Genomic DNA, 25,639 nt, shown 5'->3' on the forward strand with positions numbered 1-25,639 from the left:
GTTACAGAAGTGCTTTACATGCTGCCCCATTAGTGTAGATGCCACCAGCAGAGCAGAAATCTGCAGACAGGGCTGTGCTTAGTCCACTGCCCACTGCCGCAAGGAATTAACCCTGGAGGAGCTAGGAGTGTGAAAGAGCCATGCCCAATTTGTTCTTGTAAGTAAAAGGGGGGTCAAAATATCACCAACATGAGCCATTTCCTCCAAGACATCATAGGACAAAACCAGCAAATCAACATTGCTATGGTATGTGTGCAAAACAACTGGGTTAAATGGGATTTTCCAGCCATTGCTACTCCATTACAACAGTGTCACCTTTCTCAGGAAAATCTGCCTTTTAAACAGCAAGATGCCACATCTTAAACAATTCTGATTTCATGCAAAGACTAAGAGCATGTGCCAGCCCCAAAGGAGGACACATTTTTCAGAAGTAAATATGTTCTAAACAACCTCACTGCTCCTTTTGGAGACACGATAATGTAACACACCGATGACAAATATGCCAAACCTCAATGCCCATGGCAATTTATTCAGGTTTAACTGTGCAGCAGAAACAAATGAGGAGGCTGGGTGGTCAGGCAGGAGCTCTCCCCCAGGGCTGGCACAGTGTGGGCACTGCTTTGGCCATTCCTGCTTGGTGCAAAGCAAAGGCAATGGGGTTCTGGGACAGGCTCTGCATGGAGGTGACCTCAGGGTGTCCATCCTGCCTGCCCAGGATGTGGCACAGAAGACACACAACACACTCCACAGTGCATCAGCTCAAGCACAGCTGAGTGAGAAGCTCAGGACTGCTGCTGCCAAATCTGGTCTGGCTCACACAGAGTTGGGGTGACAGAGCCTCGCTGAACCCAAGCTGACCCTGCACAGAGCCATGAGCTGTCTCTACACTGGTCCCATCAGCACGTACCATCTCACTCTATCATCTAGATTTTTCCAACAAAGCCCCATAACCTCACTGAGGACAGACAGTTTGGTGGCTCGTAAGTTATTCCATTAACATGAAACATGAAGGGAACATTAACAATCCATCCACTGGCGGTTACTGCCCAGGTCAGGTCATTGCACATGTGCACCCAACCCTGCACCAAACACTCCCATCCCCTTCTCATTTCACATAAGAAGAACATGAAAAGAACAACATGAAAAGAAACTGTATTCTAAATTGTTTTTCCTTTTTCCTCTGGTCAAAGGGAGGTATAAAACTACTCTCAAAATACGATGTTAAAGCAAGGTATAATTAGGCAAAAACAGTGTATGATTGAATGTACTTCTCTGGAAGGAACAACAGAAGGAGCAAACAGCAAGGCTGTTCCAGGCTTGTTTTCAGATCCCTGAGATGGGCTGGACTGAGAATACTGACAGCCTTCCTGACAGGAGCATGGAGGTGCAGGCAGTGACAACCCTATACACACAGCCCGGTACAGAAAAGCAAGTAGATCACTGACTTTCTAACAATTCCTTATCCTTTTGCTGTTCTCAATCCTAATTTTTTTTCTGGCCACTCATCATGCTTGCTCCATGCATCTGACCTCACAGAAGAATGAGAACAGGTAAGGCAGGGAGGAATTAACAAGAATCTCTCTTATGATCTTTAAAATCCCCCTGGGAAAACTGGCCCTTGGGATGGGGTCACAGGGCAGGACCCCTGTCCTCAGCTCTCTCCAGCAGCCAGGGCTGCTGCTCCTGCTGCCTTTCTCTGGCTTAGGAGATACACCCTACGATTACACCCTAAATCTCTTACTCTGGAAATCAGGGCTACACACAAGGGCTTTTAAATTTCTTCATGAAATTATTTTTCAAATTCTTTTTAAGCAGTAAAAGTGATGGGGCCTCCACCAGCACCACAGCAGTAGGCAACAGCAGTACAGTATCACTCCAGGATTTCCTGTCTGGAGTCTAGGCTTCACATCTGAAATACAGCACACACACAACATTTGTATGACAGAGGAAACACGAGACGCTTGCCACACATTTATTATCTTCCTGGGGAAATGATATAGAGGACAAAAGAGACTATATTTACTCCCTCCCCAGCTGCTTTTACAATCTAATAATTTATTTCTCCTAGACATAAATTTCAGATTTAAACGAAATCCCTGAAACCTAAGGATGCCACATGGTAGAGGCTAGGGCAGTATTTCTTTCTGTTTTGGAGATGGAGTGCTTAATGCATTGCTCAGTTAACCAGAAGCCTTAAAATTTAGGGGGGCAGGAGTGGAAAGAGACAAGCAATTAGACTGTGGCAGACCCTAGATGCAAATACAGGTGACTGTGATTAGTACCTTCACACACAGAGTTAAAAATATCTGGTTATTGAAAATTACTTTCTCAGTCCACAGGGGTTTATTTAGGTTTAGGCCGAGATGTTTATTTTTTCTGCAGCAGCTGTACTGGGGATTCTTTCACAACATTTTCCTTATACAGAAGCTGTATATCATTCACATTTCTGAAAGCTGAGGCGATTTCTATGATGTAAGAAATCTTTGCAATTAGAAACAAACATAGCTTTTTTTCTGAAAAATAAAATGAATCTCCAAACCCTTCAACTAAGGCAGCAGCTAAGATAGCAGTGCTCTTAGGGCAAATGTAAAATTCCAGGGTATAAATTCATGTTAACTGTTACAAATATATCCATCTGTTCACAGACTAACTAGTGACTGAAACTGATGAGTCCATTGAAATGTAATTTTTGAGTCCACTAGTAAATAAAATTTCTCCTCTAGTAATAAAGTAAATGCTTTTCAATAACTCTGCTGCTTTTCAATGCCAATTTCCATTTAAGTAGGCTCAGGTTCTCTCTAAAAAAACCCTAAAATTAAAATAGCAAATGCCTTTTCTTTCCAAAGGTCAAACTCAGCTTTTAAAGAACACGCAACATTTCAGCAAGGCAGAGAGGACAAAACTCCAATCAGATAAATGGGCTGTGTAATGATTGAGAACCACGGCTGCCTCAGGTTTCTGAATGGGCTGTAGCATAGAATTTGGCACAGACTGATGTTGAAGCTTATATCTCTTTTACTGCAGACAAGAAATTCACTGAAATATATAAATAATGAATGTGGCTGGGGATCTCTACTGGTACTATTGCTGGTTCTGCAAGATGCAGGAGCAGAAATATACACTGCTCCATGTTTTTGTTATTAGGGAATCCTTGTTCTTCAACAATAAACACAGAATATTTTATCTGAAATGGCTTCTGTAGCACATCCAATATAAGTTTCAGCTCTCTAGAAGTGCCAGCAAATTGCAGAAAGATAAGTTACAAAGACGTACCTAATTTGCTGTGATGAATTGTGTGCATGCTTCAGTGATCAAAACTGCAGCTGAGACCTATTATATTTAATGATCTAGACATTTCTTGTGAAAACACTCAGGCATATACTGTTATGTCTGGACAAGCATCCCCATTTTGGTCTTTGCAAGCAAAGGAAGAGACTGAACTTTTAAAAGGATGCTGTACAGCACCCTCGATGAGCTCTTTAAAACTGAGGCTGATCAAGCTCCACTATTTTCTTTAAATAATGCTTATACTCTGCCCTTTCCAGTGCAGCATCCCTCTTCCTTTGAAAAACAGTCAGTTCCTCTGGATGCTAGCGACACTTACAGGAGGCAATGGAGCTAGTCTGGAGGCCCCAAACTATGCTCCACGGCAGCAGGGGAAAATCAAAGGAGCTGGATCAGACATCTCTTCCCACCAGCAAAGAAAATCTCTGACAAGACATTTAAGAGAGAAAACAAAAGGAAAAAAAAAAATTATTTGTCTACATGTTACACAAGCGTTCTGTTTCTATTTTAAGGACTCTGCCCTGCTTACAAAGGCATGTGCTACCCAGCCCAGCCGGGCCAAGCAGGGGTGGCCGGTTGTGCTGTCCCTGAGGACACTGCTCCTGCAAAGCCAGCTGTGCCATGGCCACGCTCACAGCCCCACAGCTTATGGCCCCTGTGCTCCAGCCTCTACACAGAGCAGCAGGAAACAGGGCTTCCTACCACCCTCCTGTGGGGACAGGGATGTCACGTGAAGGACTTTGGAATAAAAGGTCTGAGGTTTCTGGGGCTTTATGTCTGGTTCCTCCAAAATTGTCCTGAATGGAACAGGGTATATTATTCAACCTTGCCTTTCCAAATTTGCAAAACAGAAAAAAATGCCAAAACACCAACCCCCCCCCCAAAAAAAAAAACCAAAACCAAAACCAAAACCAAAACCAAAAACAAACAAACAAACAAAAACAAAACAAAAAAAAAAACAAACAAAAAAAAAAGAAAACCCTCAGAAAATGTGTTGGTAAACTTAATTCATTCATGGTTATAAGAACCACAGAGATCTGCAGAGAAAATCCACAGAATTTTCTTGCTATACACATCCAAGAGCTCATGCTCTTCCTCCCTGCTCAGTCTGAACCTCTTTATATCATTCATTGGTCAACAAAACACAGCAAAACATAAACGTGTGCTTTTGACTCTAGAATTAAGGATTTCAAAGTGCTGAAATTTTCATTCACCTGAGGAGCTGCTAAATACTATCACAGTGGTAATCTGTGATAAGTGTGGTAAAGAATGAAGAAAAGGTATTTGTTAATTGTTGACATAACAAAATTAATTTTCCATCCCTAAACTTTTTCTCATGTCTCCTGTGAGCTCTGATGCAATGTTACTGACTGGCACTGCTGAAATGCCAACTTGCATTTCTCATCCTTAATTTCTCTCTAAATGTCATTAGTAATTGTTATTGCCAGACCAGAGAGTGCAATCTGGTCTTTCTGAAAGAAAATCCATTTCTCATTTCTTCTCCTGTGCTTCCTCCTTTTGGTCAGGATGGATGGTTAACACAGCCCGTGTGCTCTGCTTCCATGAGGAGGGGAATGCATTAATGTATCTGGAAGTACAACATTCCTGCTTTATTTATTTACATATAGTATGCCTGGATCCTTATGAATACCAAATTGTATATTCAGAAGGGTCTTCAAAGCATATATTTCAAGAACACTAACAAGTCTTAATTGAATAAAGCTAACAAGTAGGGGAAGGGAACACCCTTTAATGTGTGCATACAGACTCCTCTCTGGATGCTTCCATAATTTACCCTTTCTGGTGGGCAACAATGCTGTCAAATATAAAAGCATATTATATGACTTTCCTCTCTTTTAGTCACATGGAAAACAAACCTTTTCAGTGAAATGTGTAAACTAGTCTAGCTTTGGTCTGGATTAATGTATCACCCTCATTGCCCAAAAAGTAAAAGTGTTTTCTACCACTAAGAGGGGAGGTGAGCTTATACACCTGTGTGCAAAGGAAAACCTGCCAGTGTAAAAGGCTGGCTTCTTGCGTATCACTGTGTGTTGAGCCAGAGATGTGTACAATTATGTGCAGCACCTACAAAATTTGGTCTCTGGTACTTAGAGACAAGTAGCACCTTGGCACACTGAGTCAGTTTAAGGGGGGACTCTGTGTCACGACAGACCTTTAACAGATCTCCCCATAATCAGCACATCTTACACTTTCACGTCTGCATTATATTTTGTAAGGTATATAAAGTAATTAATTCAAAGCTAAGCTGCATTTCCCTACCCATTAACTAAAGGCATCTTATCGCAAAATAAATAGACATTTGAACATTTCCAGCCAGGAATTGTGCTTTCAATAAACACAATTGATGCATATACATTGTCTCTTGGCGGCTTACGCTCCTGCCCATCTGTTGGGATGGCATGGTGCCTGCGCAAAAGTTGGTTGGACCCTTGCCCTAGGGCATAGATGACAGGCAACGACGGGTTTAGCTGGGCAGCCTGAGCAGCAGATCCAAGTGCCATCTCTGCTGGAGGAAGCCCCGTCTGTGTGCCAGCACTGCCACATTGGAACGACATGCCTCCTTACACTTGATCACACATGTTGACACTTGGGTGCGCTTAAGTGCATTAATGACTAAAACGATGCCTTTCACCTGGCTCCCTTCTTTTTTTCCTCCACTTTGCACGGCTGCTGGGTTTTCTGCACATGTTAATGTGAAGTTGTGTGCACTTTGTTAGCCAGGGCCAGCCACCGAATGGCCCTAATGTTTAAGAAATGAAGGAGGGGTTTTTGTTACAGGCCATGCTGCTCCAGTGCCAGACATATCTTCATCTCAGGTGAGAGATCTTTGTGCCTCTCACTGAAGAGACCTCAGACAGGATGAAGATGCAGCAATATATTGATCAGAACCATCCTTCCAAATTTAAACGCTACACCCTGGCACTACACCACAAACAGGGCAATTCAAGATTTCTGCACCCTCCTTTGTTGCAGCAGAGGTGGCCACACAAAGAGGCCACGCGGTCTGGACTCCGTTACTGCTCCCACAGCCCCAGCAAACAGCCCCTGCCTGCCCGTGTGCAAGGGAACAAGGTGCTGCCTACAAACCACACGGGTGCGTGAGCATGAGCAGCCCTTGCTCTTACATTAACCTCTGTGGATGCCAGGCCCAGGAAACCTCCAGCATCCCCTGCATGGAACCCCAGCTGCTGCAGACCCAGCCCCACGTAGTCTACAATGGAGTTTCTTAGCTTTGGTCCTTATCAGAGCCTCTCCCTAACTCTAAATTTTCAAACAGCCACATATTCCTCCTCCTCCTCTGAATTTAAACAAACGCACTGAAAACCAGAGAGCTTATAGGTAAAAACTCTTCCCTACTGTGAAAATAGATCATAGATAAAACTTGTGGTTTTGCAGTCCATAAAGAACATTCAGGCAGGCAGACTCAACATGATGGGTATGTGCCTACAGCACTTTTAATTTTTAATTATTGTTAGTTATAATTATCTGACTGCGTCTGAATGAAACACAGCAATATGGCTGAAATAGATTTTGGTAGTCTTGTAATTTATTAGCTTTGTAACTACTAATAATTAAAATTTAACAATACTCCAAGCACCATAGCAACTTTTTTTTTTTTAAGAAATGCTAGCCAAATCTGCTAGGATAACTGACTAGTCATTTTCACAATTTTAAAGAAGGAATGACATTTTTAAAAATTTAAAAATAAAAAAATAAAAGTACAAAAGAAGGAAAAATAGCTAACAGGTTCTTAAAAGCCTATCAAAACACAAAATGCAAAGATAAAAAATCTGTTTTAAAAGAAAAAAAAAAAGGATGTTGCTTTCAGAAAATTAATTCTACACATGATTTTGTGTGTGCTTTGTGTGAAATTTAGAAAGAGCTTGTGGTATGTTTTCAGAAAGAAGCTCTTGGTGTTAGCCATCTAAGCCACACTAAGTCCTGAAATACAGCAAAAGTTATATCAAGTGAAAACTCTGCCTTGAGATAGAGCCACATTTCAGGTCCCATTTGTCCTGCCATCCACACACTCTCAAGGAGAAACATTTTCTGCAACTTCCTCAAGATACCATGGAATTGCTTTTCTTTCACTGCCTGAATGGACACTGGAGCCCAGAAACACTGAGATACTGCACTGCTGCAAGCACACAGGGCTGGTTGGAAGAAAAATTTCACTCCTACTTAAGTAAGCTTTCTTACACCCCCAGAAAGTAGGTAAAGCTCATTTTTCAAATAGGAGCTGGAGATATGGCTGGGTACAGACTTAAAATTGCTGAAGTCTTTTTTCAGTGCTCCACTGGTGGTGAGGTGAGCCCTTGGACACAGCCCTGCAGGCTCGCCTGCGGGCGGGTGGCTCACAGCCAAGCCAAGAGGCTCTCGCTCCCCTCCGTGCTTCAGGGACACTGCTGTACCCAGATGGCCCCAAGGACCACTGGCATGAGCAGGTCCTCTGTGTCCCCCACTGGGTCACATCACACCATAGGGCAGCTCGCTGTGGTGCCCCCTCACCTGGGCAGGTCACAGTCCTCTATATCCTCACAGCCCTGTGAGGCGCCTGGTGTGGCGCATCTAACATCAAGCTGACATTAAAAGCAGACTTAAAAAGAGAAAACCTGCTTAGGGCTTGATCTGCTGTAATCAGCAGAAAAAAATCCCAAGGACTTTGATGTGGACCAAATCAAGCCCCTGGAGGACATTCATGGTAAATCATTATTAATATAATGAGTGCAATTTCTGTGCAGCAGCTCATTCCTGTTTATGGATATATGAAAATTGCTAGCTTTTCACATAAAATAAAACGAGAGGGGAGACAGACCACAGTGCTAGCCAATGAGCCATAGTAGCTCCTTTTGATATGTGTACCTTTAAAAAACTGGGCATTTCAAATGACAGCACACTCCTCCAGTGAAGCTCTCTTAATTTAATGGTTTGACATATCTCCAAATCTGAGCAGAGAAGAAAGCCCTTTATTCATATCAGGCAATAAAACACCTGAACACCTGTGCTAGGAAAGACCTGGCAGGTACCCTGCTCCCTTGGTACCTGGATTATTTGCGCATTGTTTATTACATCCCTTGCCTTAGTTTTCATCAATTGTAATCATTTAGGAGGAAACAGTGTGATTAACAGTACACAAGCAAACAGCAGGAATTAATCCTTTAAATACAAATACTTCACCGGTTATGTGATGGCTCCTTGGAAAAGCAGTGTGGCAAAAGAGTACACACAAAAATCCTTCTCAAGTTTTCTCTGAAAACTGCTCAGTCACAATTTGCTTAGTACAATTCTCGATGCAAACACCTGAGGAGGGATCTCCCCTTGCTGTGAATCACACCACAAATAAAACTCTCAGCACCCATTATGTGTCATCATTTCCGACCCATCTTTGGGGCTGGCAGGGTTCCCTGCTACGTTTTAAACAGCAAAGATCAAAACTTCACTTGTCAAAGAGCAAGCTTATCTGCCACATCCAAGTGCCCATGGCTCCAGCTGCCTCTGAGGAGCTGGACCAGCAGCTCCCAGCACAGCCCCTGCAGATGGGGATCTGTCTGAAAGGGCTCCTTCTGCTCTACATGTGAGGAAACCCCAATCCTCCACCTCTACACTTGTTTCAGTGAGCATGTTTCAGTAATGAATGAAATGCCATAGCCTTGGTGTTTTATATATGAGCTATAAATTCACCCTTTTTCCAGGAGAATTTCATGATATTCATAGATGTCAATTGTACTAAGTGAGGATGTGAAAAACACAGAGCTGCCAGCCTTTCCTCTTTTGCCCTAAGGGTGTGTGGGGTTATCACACATATTCTTTCCTTTGTGTTTCATACTTAACCTTCCCATGTTTTCTTTCCTTATTTCCAGTGAGATAATGTAAGCAGTTAAGTAGCATTCTGTTTTCTTTTCTTGTGGCAATATCATTAAAGTAACATCACTGACTCATTGCTCCAGATTCTCACCAAAATTCCCACCGTTTATAAAGCAAGTTCAGTTCCTCGGCGTGTTCCTAAGCCTTGGTTTTACAACTCCATCAGATGGTGTGAACTTCAAAGCAAAAACCTATATTAAAATACAACTACTAGCTCAGCAGCACAAAGAGGGTTTGATCACTTCCAGAGCATTAAGCTACCAAAGCAGTATCTGCACCAGCCACTAGAGGTACATTTACAGGAGCATTTACAATTTCTCACCACATGGCACACACATTGTTTAAAAAAAATGATCAAAAATCAGCAGGGCTAGTTCATGACAGTCCGTGACATCTCTAAAAGTTACCCTTTCCCTTTGCTGCCGGTCATTTCCCCACCTTCCTTGTTTTTCCTGCTTTTCTACAAGCACCCCACTCTGAATTTCTTCTTGAAATAGTTGAATGCTCAATTTTTTAAAACGTATTTTCTGTGGTTTCACTTGAAAATACAAAGAAGGAAAACAGTGCGTAGGTTCAGGTTTTGATACCAGTTATTTCATGCCAGTAGGAAAGCAAGTTCAGAACTGAACAGTCAAATTCATCAAGCAGAACCCCTTGATGGAGGCTGATTTGCCCACATAAGATAATTGCACAGTTAAAGACACAGAAAGGTTTATGCAGATTTAACCCTAAGTAGCAGTTGAACAAACGGTTCACTAAAATAATACTAAATCTTCATTACTCAACAAAAATATAACCAACAGCTGAGGAATTTAGAGCAGGCAGTTTACACACCAGAAACTAATGAGATAATCATGCCAAGGCAGACTTGTTCAAAAGTCTTACACATTTCTAACTGATTTATACACATATTTTGTGTCCTCCTTGGCTCCAATATTTGCATTAGTAAATTCCCTGGCATAAAGTAAACACACATTTCTGAGTCGCTACTGAAGTAAAGACTAAAACTGTGCAGCTAAGTATTGCATTTTCATTCAGCCAACATCATTCAAAACTACCAATGTAATTATTATGAATTATTATAAGCAGAAAAAAATTTGAGTGCAGAAAAATGCTGCATAAAACCTGAAAAAATTACAATCCTAATTTATATGATTAAGGCTGACATTTGCAGCAATTGTGCAATGCACAAAACTTCAGAATTGAAACACTATGTAATTAAAATCTGTAATTGCAAAAAACAGGCTGCTTAGACTATAATTTAACCAGGTTCTCTTTATTTGATCATCTGATTCTAAAGGTTAATGCAGTGGCCTAGGAAGGCAGTGTTCCCATTTTAATTGTGCTGGCATTTTGACCAAACACCACTTTTAGGGAGATATGGGAGGAAAAATCAAAGCTGTCTTTGCAAGCCACTGCTGCCTTCATAAAACGTTCATAGTGAGAACACACAATCCCAAAATCTGCTGACTTTATTAAAATATTAACAAGGTATAGTTAAAACTTTTGTACACTTATGCAAATCAGGTCGCTAGAACAAGAGAAAGGCAGGATCCCCTGGGAGAAAAAAAATATAAAATCAACAAAGTGAAAAGATCAGCCATCCTTCCACAGCATGACAGCACAACACAAGAGGCAGCAGCTTGGGAATTCAGCAAGATAAATAAAAACCCTCCAAACTTTAAGTAAATTGTGGTTTATAAAGCTAATACATTTAAATGAGGCATATGGTACCATTCAACAAAAAGACTGCCTTTCCCAGGGGATGGGAGGGGTGATTTTGGTGGCCATGCTGCACAGGTGAGATAGGTGTGAGGAGGCCAGCCAGGGTGGGCACCTCCCCACGAGCTCCCTGCCAGGGCAGGCTCTGGGCTCCACTGCCCAAGAGGAGCCATGCACACACACATGGAGGTTCAGTGCCTGTGTGGGTTCAGCACCAAGGCTGTTGGTGGGGTTTAACCCCCAGCCTCCCTCCTCCAAGGAGGTCTCTGGGGCCAGGGCTCCAACCGTGCCTGCAGCAGGCCAGGTCAGGGTCCAGCCCCTGCAGAAGCATTTGGGAATGGGTGTGAGCCAAGCACTGGCTCTGTGGAGGCTACAACTGCTGTGGCTGCAGCCCCCAGTGCTGGCAGGGAAAGCGAGGCCTGGTGTGCAGAGCCACAGCTGGCAAGGTGCTGCTGCCTGGGAGGAGCCTCTGCCCGAGCATCATGTTGAACTGCACCCACCCACGCTTTCTCATACCTCAGCAGGGAAAATTCCTTTACTTATGATTTAGCAGCAGGGAAGGGGATGGGGCAGCTACCATTTGCTTAGTCTTTGTATGTTAATCAGTCCCTAAATTATTAATGGAGGAAAAGAAATTATTTACAAGGTGTTTGACGTAGACATGTAAGGATGTAGCAACACTACTGTCAAGAGAAATACTCATAAATCATTATATCTGTCTTGTCTTATTTATTTATTTATTCCAGCCATGCTCAGAGACCTTTTTCTCCTCCAGGCACCCAGGGAGGCAGAAGGAGACTGAGAGACTGTTTAAGGGCAGAAGAGACCATACCAAGGTTAGGCACCTTTTCTAAATGCTGCACAAGGGTGACAGTTGCACAGAGAAATCAACAGCTTTAGCTTTGTTTTTACTCCTGTTGTAAACATACCTGAAGCTCTGTTTGAAAGAAGAACTTCTGTGGGCACTGCGAACAGTCATAAATTTTGTCTTCCTGCCCATGCACTGCAAAGATGTGCTGCTGCAGTTTGTTTGCCTGTACAAAAACTGAAACAACACAGTACAGTTAGTTAAGATTGCTTCATATAAGGCACCTTGTTTCAAACTGTACTTCAGAGTCTCTGCAACTGTAAAAGGTCCAAGGATATCTGCCAGAGAAGTGCTGATACACTTGGTTCAGCAGAATTTCCTTACAAGTAGTCAATTTAGAGTCTCCAGGCTGACAGTCAGCTTACTTCTAACAGACTTTACATCCTGTATGGATTTTTGATATTTCACATAAAGCTAACACTGTCCACAGGTAACTGGAAGAACTCAGCCATCAGACCAAAGAGAGGACGTCACTGCTCCCATGGGGAGCCCTGGGCCCATGGCAGGTGCATCAGATACATTTTTAATGCAGGACAACTGGGCCAGGAGAAGCCTTGATGGCTGGTCTGGAAGACACGTGGCCCAGAACAGCCTTTCTGGCAGAAATGTGAATTTGAAATGGCAGGCTTGCCACAATTTTTAGGTCTTTTAAATAGGTTGTCCATTCAGTATAAAATAAAAATATTATTGTTCAACATCACAAATATCATAGCATCTGCATTATGATTCTGGATTGACAATTATTCTGACTTTACTGAGGGAAATTTTGAAGTGTATTTTGAAGTACAGAACCATAGCTTTAGCTGGTTAAAAAATATATCTATATCTGATTTAATTTTTGTCTCACTTTACATGAATGGTCATCTGTATGTGAAAATGGCTTCCTCAGCAGAATTTAACAAATGCATCCAAAATTTTTTACAGCACATTTCAGAAAGGATCTATTAACTCCAAGCTCACACAAAAACCAGTTTCTCAAATGGTGGGCCAAACCCTAAAGAATGTAGGTTCACCTTATTCCCACCAAAGTTAAAGGAATAGCAGGTGCTGCCATGCCCCTTTACTGACAACAGGCTCACAGTGACACCTACACAATCCTTATCGCTCAAACAGATTGGAAATGCAGATGTTAACTACTGTGTGAAGAGAGTATAAAAGGCAGCCTTTAGCATGCACCCTGCAGATCCTGGAAAAGCAAGAATCACCCATGATCATTTGCACTGATGAGACAGCTTAAATGATCGACAGAGAAGGAATACCTAGTAGGCTCTCAGACAGGAGTTAGAAATGTGCCACTGTAAGAAAACTGGGTTTAAAAAAAACCTCTGAGAGAGCAGCTGGCAAAACCATAGAGTTGTACAATTTGCTCTTATCAAACCTTTACTCCCCTTTATTCAGCACTGTAAGCAGACCATGAACCACCTGGCCTTTAAATAGTCCTTGCTCAGGTGGATAAGGGCTTGCAAGAGCAGGTCCATCCTTTGCAAGTCCTGCACTTGGAAACACATAGCACCTTTGAGCCACAAGGCAAAATGTAAATGTTTGGAGATGTGGGGGCCATGCAGAGCCTCCTGCATGTGGCAGTGCTGCTCGGCGTCAAACACCACAGAGCTGCTCGGCAGAGCGAGCCCCAGCTTCAGACAGAGGATATTTGAACATTTCCAAGCACAGTATTTCTTTTTCCCAGGGAAAGGAATACAGTATTTTACAAATCCCCCGAGTGTCATTTCTGGATCTAGCCATGCACGCTGAGGCTTGTCTTGGCCTCCCTGTCTTACCTGTGAAACAAACAGGGCATTTGAATGTGCCTCCCATCCCCTCAAAGCTGTGCTCAATCAGGTGACACAGGAGCTTTGCCGGAGAGTCAAACATCTGGTTACACAGCTTGCACTCATGATTGATGCCTTCCTCTGCAAGGTTCAAATGATACAACTTGTTAGTGACACAGCAGATTAGCGTCGGGGAGGCAGCAGCAGCCGGCGGGGAACGCCTGTGCCGGCACACAGGGCCCCCAGGACCCCCAGCCCCAGAGCAGGAGGAGCCGCCGGCGCTCAGGGGTGCAGCCCCCACATCCCGGCTGCAGGGCTCCATCCACCGGGAACCCACGCGGGGCTCCCGGGCTCCCAACAACCCTGCCACAAAGGGAGAGCAGCCCTGCTCTGGGTGCAGAGGATTAAAGAGTCAAACAGCATTTAAAAGTACTTTAATAGTGTGAGTTCAGCCACCAGTGCTGACAGAGGGTGAAGTGATGTCTTCACCTCAGAGCACACTGCAAACATACAGGAGAGGAAGGAACTGTTGGAGAATAGCAGGAGCTGAAAGCAGAGTGTCAGTGTAAATTTTTTTTGTATTTCTTGGCTTTTTACAAGGTGTAGAGAGACCACTGAAGGTATTTAAATGTCATCTGATGGCGGAATTTCCTTGTCATGTATCTTAAGTATTGAATACACAGGGCCCATTTTAGATGCCTCTATATTCTAACTGAATTCAGTGAAATAGCAATAATTATTACTCTTGGTTCAAGTCTACCACTTTTGCAAGATGATATACTTCTCTATTTACTGAAGTTTGTTGTTCTGGGGGTGCAGTTGAGCTTTTTTTTATTGAAGTACTGAAGTCATATTAAAGCAATTTTCACACATAAAACTAAACAATGCTTTGGTTTTCTTGAAGGGAGGGAGGGAGGGAGTTGCAGAATTTTAGAAAACATAGCATACGGTTTATAAAAATCAGAAACTACCTAAAAGGTTTTTATACTGTGGTTGGTTTCTGCAAATAACTCCCTGAAAATATGTCTTTCCTTCACTGTGGCAGCACATGAACTTCTCATGAAAACATATTTTAAAAACTAAATAAATTTTTTTTTGTTCTAAACTCATCTTTATTTTTACATCCTCAAATATCAATGAATATTAATTTTTAGTTCCAAGATTGCTAAGAAATGACTACATTACCCCATGAACTAATTCCTGCCAAGTACACTTGGCTCTTACGAATAATGTGAGCCCTCAGAAGCATGGTCTTTACTTACAGTTGCTTCAAATTAGCTTTTTCTATTTTTAAAGGGGCTAGACAGTAGGAAAGTATTGCTTGCTGTGAAGCCTTTGGTACTCTAAGGATCCCAAGGCCCCTGTACAAGGCTTGGACAGTGGAGAGCTGCCCGTGCTGCCTCTGGAACCCTGTGGCAGTGGGTGCCCACGGTGAGTGCTGCACCAGAGCTGCCTGGGGAATGGGGAGGCAGCGTGGGGACAAGTAAACAGGTGGGTTGGGAAGGAGATAAAAAGAGAAAAGGAAAGAGCCAGGAACAGAAAGATGAAAGGGCTGGTAGCTCCGTGGCAGCAGCTCTATGAATTCCCTTGGGAGCCACAAGCAGGGACTGGGATGTTTCTAGGACGCGACGAGGTTTGCAATGCTCTGCTCGCACAGGCTCCGTGTTGCCCTCTCTAGTGTGTAGGTTTCCAAACCAGGCCCTCTCCCCTCACTGTGGCCTAAGGCTGGATTCTCCCATCAGGCCCTTGCCTGAAAAGTTCTGGCTTTGTGTGAATTTTGCAACCTGCTCCAGAGGGGAGAAGAGATGGGGAAGGGACATGAGCCTCATGCTGAGCGTGCCCAGCCACACCGCTGTGTACAGCGACCAAATGCTGCAATAAACCCGCAGAGGACAAAGGAGGAACTGGGGGGAATGGAACAAATGCCTTCTACAAATAAATCAGAGAAATCATGTTTGACATTAATTTTCTACCCTCTACATACTGGGTATTTGGAAAACAGTGATTCATGTACAGCCTATGGTCCTGTGTGAGCACATGTGTTCATAAATACAGATAGACACATATTGATGACTAGACTGCTGCTCCTTTCCCAGCCTAAATTTCTATAATTTGAGTAAAACTAAAAAAAAAAAAAAAAACCCACAAAAAACCAAAAACAAACAATGCTCAGCATTTCAGTTAAAGAATATTCTTACAAGCTTGGTATGTTTAATTAGGTAACAGAGATTGTGTATTTTCTTGGCTGATCCCTGCAGTATTTTAAATAGTTAAACCCATAACAAACAAACTAAAACTAGAATGAAAAATAATAAAACATAATGGGTTCCTGCAGATCTGGAAATTTATCCCACTCGAGGCAAGACCTTTTGATTTGCAAATCCACTTCTGAATTATAAGGCCTTCTCCTCACCGGTGGGGGTTTTTATTCCACTCCCACAGGAGTCCATTATGTATTTCTTGTGTCTATAAAACCATCCAGAAAGAAAAAAAGAGGGAAAAAGTACCATGGTTAGCATGACAAACGTTTCTCTTTTCATGCATGTGTATTCAAAATATGAAAATGCCCAAAGATATAGATAGAATTGGTGCTATAATCACTCTCTCCTCTATGGCATTTTACAGCATATTATTTTACACAGAAACACAGCACATGTATAGAGATACTCAGTCACCTTTGGAGAATAACTTCCTTGAATTATATAAGATCATCTAGGTACATGCAAGGAGGCTTTCTGACAATGTGGTGTGACAGTCAAATGTGTGGTGCTGGGCACTAGCAGCAGCAAACATATCATCGTTTCCCTCATTCTTATTCGCCTTTTTTGTTCTAGCATGACAAGCATCTATGAGAGACCTACATAACTCAAGTGAATTATGCAGCCCCTCTCATTTGTAAAATAAAATGCAGATTTTTACAGTTTGTTATGCCAGATCTTCTCCCATTTCTTCATAAGTGTATCTGTGGAGGGATCAGATGATTACAGGACGAAACAAGCAATGCACAGCAAACAAGAATCTTGGGTTTCTTGCCTTTTTTTCCTGAGCTCAAAATAATAAGCATTAATTTTACACTTGATTTCTCAAAAAAATAATAGGATGTGCTCTTGTTTAAAACAAGCAGGCCTGCTGGATTCTGTCAGGCTGAAACTATGTCAGGCCAAAAGAGGAACAGAGCGCTTTGTGTAAAAGTATCATGGGGAGATGATAGTATCCTGTAATGTTTTCAGTACCTACTTTTGTCTCCAAAAGCATTTGATCCCTGGCAGACACATACTTATTTCCATACTGGTCTTGAGGGAAGCCAGTAGGAATGAGAGCTGATTATCTGAATCCTGAAGGTGAAACCTGGGTGGTGCCCGCTGATGTCAAAGGCAGGCATTTGTATAAATTTGGAGGTACATAATTTACTGCCTGTTAGTGAGGATTAGTGGGCTGCGCAGACCCAGCTGAACCGCGGTGGCGGAGCACGTCACTCATTGTTGCCAAGTCCGGGTGCCTTTGCAGGATAGTTTTAAATATGTTGATAGGGTGTTTAGTAGCACTTACACTGCCATCCTGCCCATTTCAGAGCGGGAATATGCTTCTCCATAAAGCTATTTCTGCTGCAGCAATGTGCATTTAATACATATTACAATGAGTCTCTAAGCCTCTAAGAGAACCGACACCAGCAGCCTCCTGGCGAGGATGCAGTATAATTAATAATGCTGTATTAAACCCATTTACTGTATCAGCTGCATTTCTAATTATAACTATATTAATGGCAATGTGAAAATACATGTTAACACTGTCGTGTACGGACACGGTATACCAACAACAAGTAGATGATTTCAATACCAAAAATCAAGATGGCATTGTCTTTATTGTTTGTTAAAACTTCCCTCGTCTACTCAATTTAATAAAGCAAAAATTTTCCCTTATGGAATAACTGCAATAGTCTTAATTTGAGAGATCATGTCAGACAATCTGATGCTCATTGCTGACAACAACATGTACATCCCACACTATAGCTTTCCAGACCAGTATATTTCTACTCTACTGTAGCAAATTAAGCCAGTAAAAGGGAATTTCTTCCCTGTACTTAGATGTTCACATCCATGAGTTAACCGTGCTTTTAATGAACTTTGAAATACTGTGATTCACTGTAACAAAGCATTAATATACTGTGTTCACAGAGAACCTTCGTCTGTCCATTACATCATAAATCTGGTAGAATTAAATGGGCCGTGTGCTCTAATTATGGTAGAAATAAATAGAAATTGGAATGAACACAGGGAAATAAAATGAAAACTGCATGGAACTATTCTGTTTATGCAATTCATTTCCCAGTAAATAAGAAATCAAAGGGAAAAATTTATAATGTAAGAAAAGGAGCTTCCCCAGCAATTTTTTCCATATGGCTGTGAAGGAGCAAGGGGCTGGAACCAGGGTAGGATAGCAGCGATGGACACCCCCTCAAACACAAAGCCTGCAGAGAGCCACTTTGATCTCTCATCTGTTTTGCACCACTCCACCACTGGTTTTCATTAAAAACAATCCAAGGATGGAAGTAAAACCAAGGTCTGAGGACACACTGCAACTGCTCCAAGGGGATGGCAAATTTGCAGACGGTCACATTGGATGAAGACGACGTCTGCTGTACGGTCGACATTTCCTCCTCGCCATTGCTGCCTAAACCCACAACCTGCTACAGAAACCATTTGGGCCACACTGCTCCGCTGCATTTTTGTAATTAATCCCATAGGGTGTGGCTGAGCCCTTCCCTTGCTGGCGGGCAGCATCGGGCCAAGGAGATCCTGTGCTCCAGCCCGGCACGGGCCAGCGGCACCGAGGCGTGCTGCAGCACGGCCATTAGGCAGCCTGGGCGGTGAAAGGCAGCGGATTGATGGCGTGGCAACAGAAATGTCACCTGGGGAGCTGGGTGCCGTCCTCCCAGGGATGCTGGAGGTCAGTTACTATGGCAACACCGAATGAGCTCAACCTTGTAACTGACCCTTATCTTTTTTTGATCTGTGGCCCCCTTGGGACCTTGGCTGGAAATCAACTGGAAAATAATCTGGTCACATATCAGAAAGAAAACTATTTATACTTATTTATTTATCCAGGTAGAGCTCGTGTCTCCCTTTGACGACTCTGCCAGACTAAAGACACCCATCATGCTCCCTCAGCGGTTTCAGTGGTGGAAACACCCAGCTCTGCGCTGTGAGAAACCATGCCAAACCCCCCTGCCACTGCACAACACACACACACAAATTGCCATGGATATCTGTGCTCATGACTCCACTGATATATTGCCAAAATCTTGCCTTGCTCTCAGCCCCCAACTTGCCTGTGTGGATAAACATACACCTACACCCCTTCTTGGATGGTTTAATATTTTATGTTGGTATCCACTAATCATATTCTTTTGTGCTTTATCTCTCTGCTGAAATATGATACTGCTTTGAAATATATTTATATGATCTAGAATGGCACAACACTGATGTCTTTTATGAGCTGAAGATTGTTTAATAAAATCTTGCATTTCTGCTTCATCCTTATGACAATTTTACTATTATAAGTTTTCAAGGGATATGAGAGCTGTCCACTGTGGTTAGAAACATCACTTTAATGAAAAATGATAACATGGGGGCTTGGATTTTTCTAGAAACTATGTAAGGAATACCAGCAAAAATACAGAGTTCCCAACATGCATTTGTATGTAATTTTGTTGGTTTTTTCTTATATTTGCCTATGGATAAGACTCATTAAAATCAGGTCTGTTTATCATAGTTTTCCAAAGGATGGGCAGCTTAGACAAGGGTTTATCAGCACAAAGGGCAATTGCTCTTCTTCAGGTGGGGAGACTCTCTGGGGAAATGGGATTCAGGAAATCACGGGCTATATTAGGAGACAGGAGCCACAGGATTTGCTGGTGCTAGAAGAAGTTCCTATGGATTCCTGGTAACAAAGTCCAGGGTTACTTGTGATGTACTTTTTCAGGCTCAAAAAGGTATTCTTTTCCATGCTAAATTAGCCTGACCACACAACGGGCTTTAAACTCTTTCATCATCTTAGGGGGCCTCAAGCTCAAAATATGCAGAATTAGATGCCAAATTATTTATAGGGTAGCTTGTAAGTTCACTGCCTCCAGTATATGTCAGTACACTGCAATATTAAAATGACCATCAAAAAGAAGCATGGTCCCAGAGGGACTGGGGATGAGATTGAAGGGAGTTTCCTCCCGACTGTGAGTTCCTGGGCTGCTCCAGAGCCCCTGCCCTGCTCCTGGCCGCAGGCTGTGTGCTCCCACTGCTCCTGAGGGGAAGGCTGAGCCTCACACTCATGGGATGGGGCTGCCAGGCCCAGCTTCATCAACTTAATTTTCAGTTCACAAGAAAAATAAAATCTGAAAGTTCAAAGGAGTTCATGGAGTTGTGCATCATCTATCTCTGTCTGCAGAGCCCCAGAGGGACCTGCCTGCAAAGCTTTATTTTAGATTTGGATATTAATCTGGGAAACTGCATAAAGATAATTTATAGCAATACACACAATACTTTACCACAATAACTTCACACTTTATCAGCCTTTCTCTGAAGATGCCTTTTTTTTAATAGCCTATATTAAAACATTTTGTGGACTAAAGCCTGATAGGTCTGACTGCTCATTCAGAATAGTTGATTAAGGAATAACTCCACTGGCTTCCATGCAAAAATGGAAATGCAAAACCCATACAGGAAAAGAAACAAATGCTGTCTTTCAGTGTGCGAGTCCATACAACCACACATGGAATTAGTTTCATCCAGACTAATGAACCTCTAGGAACAACCAGGGTTTAGTAAGAGCACCACCTCATTCCCACACAATTCAAATCAAGTCATGTATTTCAATGTTTTGAAATACTCACAGTTGTGTTATTTCAAGTTTAATGTCAATACCTGAGGAAACTGAAGTAAGGCAGCCCTGAATCCATGGCCACACAGCCTATTCCCTGCAATATTCTCCCTCATGCCATTGTATTGCTGAAAACTAAATACACCTTATTGCTCCTGGTCTCCTCCCTGGGAGCAGCTCCCTGTACTGCTACACAGCAGGAACACATTCATCCTCTCATGCTATTGACAATAGCACATAGAAGAGCTCAGTACAGACAAACAGCAATAACTAGCATCTACTTGGCATCTATTCTTCTTGTGAAATTAAAAATTAAAATTAAAACATCATTATACTCTTATTAAACATCCCACTGGAATATGCCAATGCTTTAAAAACAAAGCTTTAAACCTACTTTAAATAGGTGTCAAGCCCTTTTTTCCTCCTTTTACAGGCCTGGCACATTCCCCAGCCTCAGCAGCAGGCCCCCAGAGCTGTGAGGTGCCCCCTCCCCACCACATCCCACCCGTGCCTCCTGCAGTGCCAGTGTGTGGCAACTGTGGTCACACAGAGGCCACCAGAGCTGCCAGGATGCCAAAGGTGCCAAAGGCAAAGCCTTCCCTCCCACGGGCAACCCCTCCTCTGCCTGGGTGCGGAGTGGCAGCTGCATCCCAAAACTACTGCTCCAAAGGCATTTGCCTTGTTGCTGGGTGCATTTTTGTGCCCTCAGAGGCAGGTTCCTGAGCTAGGGATGCAGGGCAGGGTGAGCAGCCCCCTGAGCTAGCCCAGCACACCTGGGACAGCACACGGTGTTTGTTAAAACACCAACTCCCACTGATGCGTATCGCTGATCTTCACATTACCATTTCCCAAGTACACATTGACGTGATGGACTTTAAATCTATTGTGTAAATAATCATCAGATTAATGGTCTCTAATAGTGTATCATTAACATGACAGGCTACAAGCCAGTTGATGTCAACTACACTCAGCAATGCATAGAGTAAGAGAAAGGCATAAACCATTCCCATGATGGCATCAGGGAAGCAGAAAAACCGGTAAAAGGAGAAATAGAAATAAAACTCCTAAATACATCCCCACCTAAATGTACAATTTAACTGAGAAATACTGAAGGTTCTTTCAGGCATCAAAACATAATAAATGTCAATTTTTATTTTTTTTTTTAGTGGAAGGGTAGACTTTAATTTCCATCAGCAAAGAAATATTCTATTATCCCTGCATTGGTGCAATGCCTTTTGAGTCTCTGCAATGCCTTATCTGATATTACAAATTCTGCATAAACATGGAAGTATGTATCCAGCAATGTAAACTTTACAGCAGTATCAGCTATGGTCTAATTAAAGATTACATTAATATAGATATCTGGGAAATGGTGCAGTGGGCATAGAGTTAAAAACGCAATTGAAAATCAACCATGAGCATTATTTTTGTGGTACATCACCTAACACTCAGAGACTGGCCAAATGCTGCATCCCCACAATGCTGGGGCAATTTGCACCACTTACTCAAATAAATGCATTTCTTTTAAATATGTATTAATTTTGTTTTCTTATTAAGAAACAGTATCCCTAGGGAAAAGACTCTGGTTAAAAAGCAATCTCTTAAGGCATTGTTATCAACTTAAAGACCAAATTTCTTTGAAATACCTACAGACAAGCAAAAAACCCAGAAACACCTCTCAGCTATTCCTTGGAAAATAAAAATGATGGTTACCCAGCTATCTTGACGTGAGCATTCAGCTCAACTGCACTGGAGCTTACTTGTTCATCTGAGGGTTGAACTCATGTCACAGCTCAGCCCCAGAGAGGCTCCTGTCCCCCACCCCTACCGAGGTGCCTCCTTCACTCCTTCTCCCCAGGTGCTCAGGGACACAAACCAGTTATTGGGGATGGCAGAATGAGAGGCCACTGCAAACAGAGAGAACCAAGGGTCACTAAATAAGGTCTGGCTGACTAAGATAGGTAACTGTTTTTGCATGGCACAAACACCCCTCAGAGCTCATTAAATGCAAATATGGCCAAAAGAATGAACCTCCCCTATGAGACATATTTTAAATCAGGAATCCTAGGGAGTAGTAACACATGATATTCCTTAAAGCAGTCAAAAAAAAAGAATCTTCATGAAAACAAGAAAATATCTTAAGCATCTCTGCATTATGCAGACATATATTCTTGTACTGTGGGATTATGCACAAGTAAATGTACAGAGCATCTCCCATTGATGTTGATAGAATTTGCTTAATTCACACTCCACAGTCCAGGTGGAAATCAAACCCTCTGGCCAGCTTCATCTTGAATAAGAAGAGAAACTGCAACCCAGTGACTTTCTGGAAGAGATCTCACAGGTGAGCAAGGGCTCTGCATAACACAGACTGTAAAGTTACTCTGGTAGTGCTCATCTAACATACAAACATGGATTACAATGCAAAAAACCTAGTATCAAACTCATAACACCTTTACACGTGTTCTTTGTCCTGCACATGGGCCAGCCAGCTTGCACACTTCACGTATGATCTGGAGTGGACAGGCAACACTGAAGCAGCTGCCCTGAGTTCTGCACAGAAGGAGAGCTCAGGGCCAGCACACATATTCTGTAGAGCTGTGAGGGGCACCAGTGGCACCATGGGCAGAACCTTCTTCTGGGATCCTAAACTCAGAGGACTTTGGCTTCTACCTTTCTATTCAAACAAATTGCTTTCTATTTTACTGTGAGTAGCTCGGTCAGGCATATATGGCTGTTGACAGATACACTGTCAGTGCACAACATGGCCAGCTTGTTTTTATTTGTTTTTTAGAAACACATTTTCTTTATTTTATATGTCATTATTAGCTTTTTAATCCATTGAAGAAAGCCATGTGCAAACGCACACTGTAGACAGACTCTGGAGAACATATGTGGTCTGCGACAGAAAACTTAGTGTAAAAGATGAGGAAATTCTGTATTTTTGGTTAAATAAAGGGATCTGGAAGAGCCAGTCCTACAGTGGTGCTGAGGCAGCCCCTTCCAGCCACCTGAAAATGTGAGCATGCCACAGCATCAAACCACAAGGACATTCAGGAGGCTCTGATGGCTTATTAACAGCAGTAGTCTTACAGAGCTATTTTTGCTTAAACTCACCTAGATCTCATGCTCTTGGCATTGTAAGGTTTCTGGGCTCTCTGCAACTCCTCTCATTCTCAGAAGTTACATTTAAAAATAAAATAAAATTAATTAATTTTTAAAAATGCCAAGCCCCAGGCGTCTGCCCAAAATGAAGCACCAAGATGTTCCCAGCAGGATGGTGCTTTCAGGGTGTGCACGGTACAGACTGGAGCCATGCAGAGGTGGCTGAGATGATTTGGAAAGATCCAAAGGTGTTGTCAGATTGCTGTAGAGAAAGGCCTGATACGCAATCATTGAATTTGAAAGAGACTTAAGGGTATCTACCTAATAAGTCCACATGAGAAGAACCAGCCCTGCAAAAGTTACTATGAAGGAATGAAAAATGGGAGGAAAGATCAAGCTGCTTTTCAGCTGTGCCCTCAAATAAAATAAGATTCTTAATCAAGCCATCATAGAATCCCTGCTTCAACCAAAAAGCTTTCTCTCTGTCAGAGACCTGCTACCCACCATTTTGTTCTTTTTTTTTTTTTTAATTTTGTGAGTTCTTATTTTAACCTCAGATTCAACAATCGGCATTAAGAAGTCGGCATTTGCTCCTATCACCCCAGAGAGGTAGGGAAGATACAATCGTATATATGCAAAATAGGCATGAACTCTGATAACAATACTTTGCCTGTAGGCAAAAATTGACTTTTTAAATGGCAGCCACTGTAATAATGTTAGCCTAAAACCCACCCTTGCAGGATTTTCCTCTGCTTAGTAAAAACAAGGTACATGCTGATAGGAAAAGCAAAGAGTTTGGGTACCAATAATATGAGGAATATTTTAGTGGGAATAGGGGAAAGCAAAATTGTAAAATAAAAGGTCTGTCCCACTGAACTACAAATCCACCTGCTGTACCGGCATGGAGGGGGTGAAGTGGCAAGTCTGTAGCCACAGAGGCAAGAAGGGCTGCCAAGATCTGTGTCCTACAGCTTGTTAGTCTCAACCAGCAGCACCTGGAAAGGCCTTGGGATGCCTTCCCCACACAGCTTGTCCTTTTGGAAAACTGCCTACAGAGGAATGGTCTAAAGCAATGGTCTATGGGATGAGTGGTAGATGATGCCTACTCTTTACATTTCTCTTCCTTATGATTACCAACAGAATGTGCATTGCTGCACAAGAGGAAGTGCAAGAACAGGGCTTCCTTTCTAATTCTGGCTCCTCGGGGGAGTGCTCTGGGAGACCTGGGATGCCCTGGTGCCACCCATGTGCCTGAACTGCCCCAGCAGCTACAGGGAGTGGTGCCAAAGCCACCCAGCCCCAGTGTGACTGGCCACTCCTCCACCAGGCACTGGCCCTGGCAGGTTGTGGGGCACATCCCAGGAAGAGGTGTGCAGGCAGCGTGGCATGCACAACAGTTGAATCTTTGCAGCTAGATGAGCATCAATTATGCATTGTATCAAAATCCAAATGCTAGAGCATAAAGCAGGCAATTCAAAGAAACAGCATGAGCAAAGCAAATGCCAAAGAAATGAAAAATATGTCCAAAACTGTGACAGAGCACTCGGCTACTTTTCACATAACATCATCAATCATCTTTCATCGAAGATTTCAAATACTTGGGAAGAGAGTACAAAAATATTCAAAGATACAATATTTGTATTTTGAATGTTAATTTGACACAAAGGAGTGTGCATGAGGGAATGTTTATAATCAGCACTCCAATAAACTCACAAATGACTCTAGTATTTTATAAGCTTGTTAGAAACAAATCACTCCCTTAGCTTATATTTACTTACTGATGAATAATAAAAGGCCTCAATACACAAAGAGTAAATTCAAAATGTTTTCCTCTTGTTTTATCTTCTATGACAATACTGGAACCCTCTCGCTCAGGCTGTGATTCCCAAACATGCCTCTCCTGGTTTTATGGCTAAATATTGATTTCTCCGTACAAGCAGAGGCAGCTTTGAACATTGGTTCCTGCCCCCATCCCCCGTGTAAAGCAGATGCCCTGGTCTGGAGTTGAACAGCAGTGACTGGCCTTGCCCCCTGCCCTCGTGCTGCCTGGAGGGGTGGGGAAGGGAGCACGTCCAGCTCTGCCAATTTACGCAGCAGTGAAGGTGCAGGCCGAGTGCTCAGTCTCAGGAGG

General features: G+C 42.7%; 1 protein-coding gene across 3 annotated transcripts in view; it reads right to left on the reverse strand.

Moving 5' to 3' along the window:
• The window catches only part of ZNF423 (zinc finger protein 423), a 225,979-nt gene that overhangs the window by 9,705 nt on the left and 190,635 nt on the right, over positions 1-25,639 (reverse strand). For all 3 annotated transcript variants that reach the window (XM_053987539.1, XM_053987538.1, XM_053987540.1), the window contains 2 exons: positions 13,540-13,671; positions 11,823-11,938 (listed from right to left, as the gene is read on the reverse strand). In XM_053987539.1, the coding sequence (XP_053843514.1) occupies positions 11,823-11,938; positions 13,540-13,671 (248 nt within the window). The remainder of the gene's footprint in view (positions 1-11,822; positions 11,939-13,539; positions 13,672-25,639) is intronic.

Source organism: Vidua macroura, chromosome 11, assembly GCF_024509145.1.
Source record: "Vidua macroura isolate BioBank_ID:100142 chromosome 11, ASM2450914v1, whole genome shotgun sequence".
In the NCBI taxonomy this organism is placed as follows: domain Eukaryota; kingdom Metazoa; phylum Chordata; class Aves; order Passeriformes; family Viduidae; genus Vidua; species Vidua macroura.